Consider the following 2,270-nt stretch of genomic DNA (forward strand, 5'->3'; position numbering starts at 1 on the left):
TAACAAAAGTCAAAACTTTAATTTATTCGATGCTATTTTCAAAAATATACACTGAATATAACATAAACATTATGCTTTTTGTTTCTTTAAGTTTTTCATGTAACAAAAATTAATTCTCTTTTTAATTCGAACGAACGTGAATCTACAAAAAAAAAAAAAAAGTAATTTTAATTTTTTTTTTTTTTAATTACAAGATACATATAATATAAAAATAAAGAAAACAAAAAAAAAATAGCTTTATATTTTATTTTTTTTTTTTTTAACATGGCTAACTTATATATACACGACTAGTAAACTAACTCAATGTACTATAAAAGGTTAATAAAATCTTTTATTAGTCAATAACTTAAAATTTAATTTTTGTTATTTGTTATAAATTTTTGCTTGTGTTTCTAAATTAAAAGAATATACTTAATTTTTGTAAATAAAAATACATTTATAAAAGTAAACATATGTCTTAAGCAATGCAACATTGTTTAATTTAAATTAAATATTATATATTATAAAATTCCATTATATATATAATTAGTTGATAAAAGTATTTATATTAACTTTTTGTATATAATAACTAGCTAAAATATCAATGAAGAAATTTAACTTCGCACAAAATGTTATCAACACCAACCATGCATTCTTAGCTAAATAAAAAAAAAAAAAATTTTTTTAATTAATTTTTCTTAACATTTTGGTTTTGTAAAGATATTATTTTTAATTTTAATTTTTAATTTTTTTAATTCATTTATTTTTTTTGGAGAAAAAAAATGAAGATGTTTAAGAATATATAAACTTTGGTAAAATATATCATCTTTAATCAAAGATATTATGTACATACGTTTATATAAGATGTTTATTATATGTTAATTATATGTTATTTATTGAATACTTATAAATTATTAAATAATTAAAATCTTTATCATCTTTATGAAATTTAACTAGGGAAAAGCATAAACTAATAAAAATACTCTTTATTACATTGTTCGTTCAATACGTTAGCAAAATCATTAAATGGACATTTAATAAATAAATAATGAAATAAGCATATATATATATATATATATATATATATATATATATATATATATATATATATATATATAAATCGGTACATTTAGTTATACATTCTTTTTATTAATTTGTTTGTTTAACACCATAGTAAAATCATTAAACAGGCAATTAATAAATCAATAAGATAAACTACTTAGATTTGTTTTTATGTTTAATTTTGATTTCCTTGTAAGTTAAAAGTATTGAAATAATTAAAATATATAAACTACATAACTCAGAAATCGGAAGGTAAATATATATACGAGATGTAGTATATAATACGGAAATTATAAAAAAAAAAATTGATGAGATAAAAACAACAGACAATGTAATTAGTTTAAAATTAGTTTTGCATATTCCTAAAATTCTTTCATTAAATTTTACTTTTTGATTTTTCTCTTTTATCTGTATTTCATTTCCTTCTTTTGCATCCATACTTCCCCTTATATCATTTTGCTCATTCCATGATTCTAAAGTTCCTTTTGTTACAACTACATTTTCGCAGAAGTTTGATTCTTCTTCTGCTTGCATTTCCATATTTTTATTTTCTGCTAATGATCTTTTAATTCCTAAATTAAGTACGTTTTTTAATTCATTTTCATAATTCCATGATCTAAAAGAAACCAACTAAAATTGTAAAAAACATTCAGCATTAAAAGAAAATATTTTTTCATGTTAATAAAATTATAATTAAAAAAAATAGTAATAACTAAAAAACATAAATATTTTAAATTATTATAATTATCCTACATCATCAAAACATTGGGATATCCAAACTAAGAAGGTGAACATAAAAAACCTCATAAGATAATTAAATACTTTTTTTTTCTCTTCTTTATTGTATATTTTTATAGTTGACATATCTGTAGTAAGGAAATCTTTAGCCACAAGGGAACAGTATCCGGAATATAAACTAATATTAGAGATAATATTTTTTTTCCTGTTAATTTTTTTTAATTTAAATATATCTATTTGTGGATGTAAATAATATTAGCAACTTAAATAATAAATAGATTAATTAATAAATATTTAAAAATTCCATGTAATAATAATAAATGTTAAAAGATTTAGGGAAAATAATTACATTCAAACATCTTATTTAATTTATCATTTAAAATATTCATAAAAATGTTATTTATCGATATTATTAAAATATAATTGATTAATAAATATTGAACATGCATTAATTGAATATTTGATATTAAGAATTCGGTATATATCTTAAT

General features: G+C 18.1%; 1 protein-coding gene across 1 annotated transcript; it reads right to left on the reverse strand.

The window, feature by feature from the left end:
* Window positions 1-1,194: 1,194 nt before the first annotated feature.
* Window positions 1,195-1,905, reverse strand: PRELSG_0012900 (fam-h protein; the record flags this gene model as incomplete). Its single annotated transcript, XM_028675690.1, has 2 exons — window positions 1,195-1,671; window positions 1,822-1,905. The coding sequence occupies 2 exons, from the start codon at window positions 1,903-1,905 to the stop codon at window positions 1,195-1,197; spliced, it is 561 nt and encodes a 186-aa protein (XP_028531164.1).
* Window positions 1,906-2,270: the final 365 nt, after the last annotated feature.

This window comes from Plasmodium relictum, assembly GCF_900005765.1.
Source record: "Plasmodium relictum strain SGS1 genome assembly, contig: PRELSG_00_v1_113, whole genome shotgun sequence".
Taxonomy (NCBI): domain Eukaryota; phylum Apicomplexa; class Aconoidasida; order Haemosporida; family Plasmodiidae; genus Plasmodium; species Plasmodium relictum.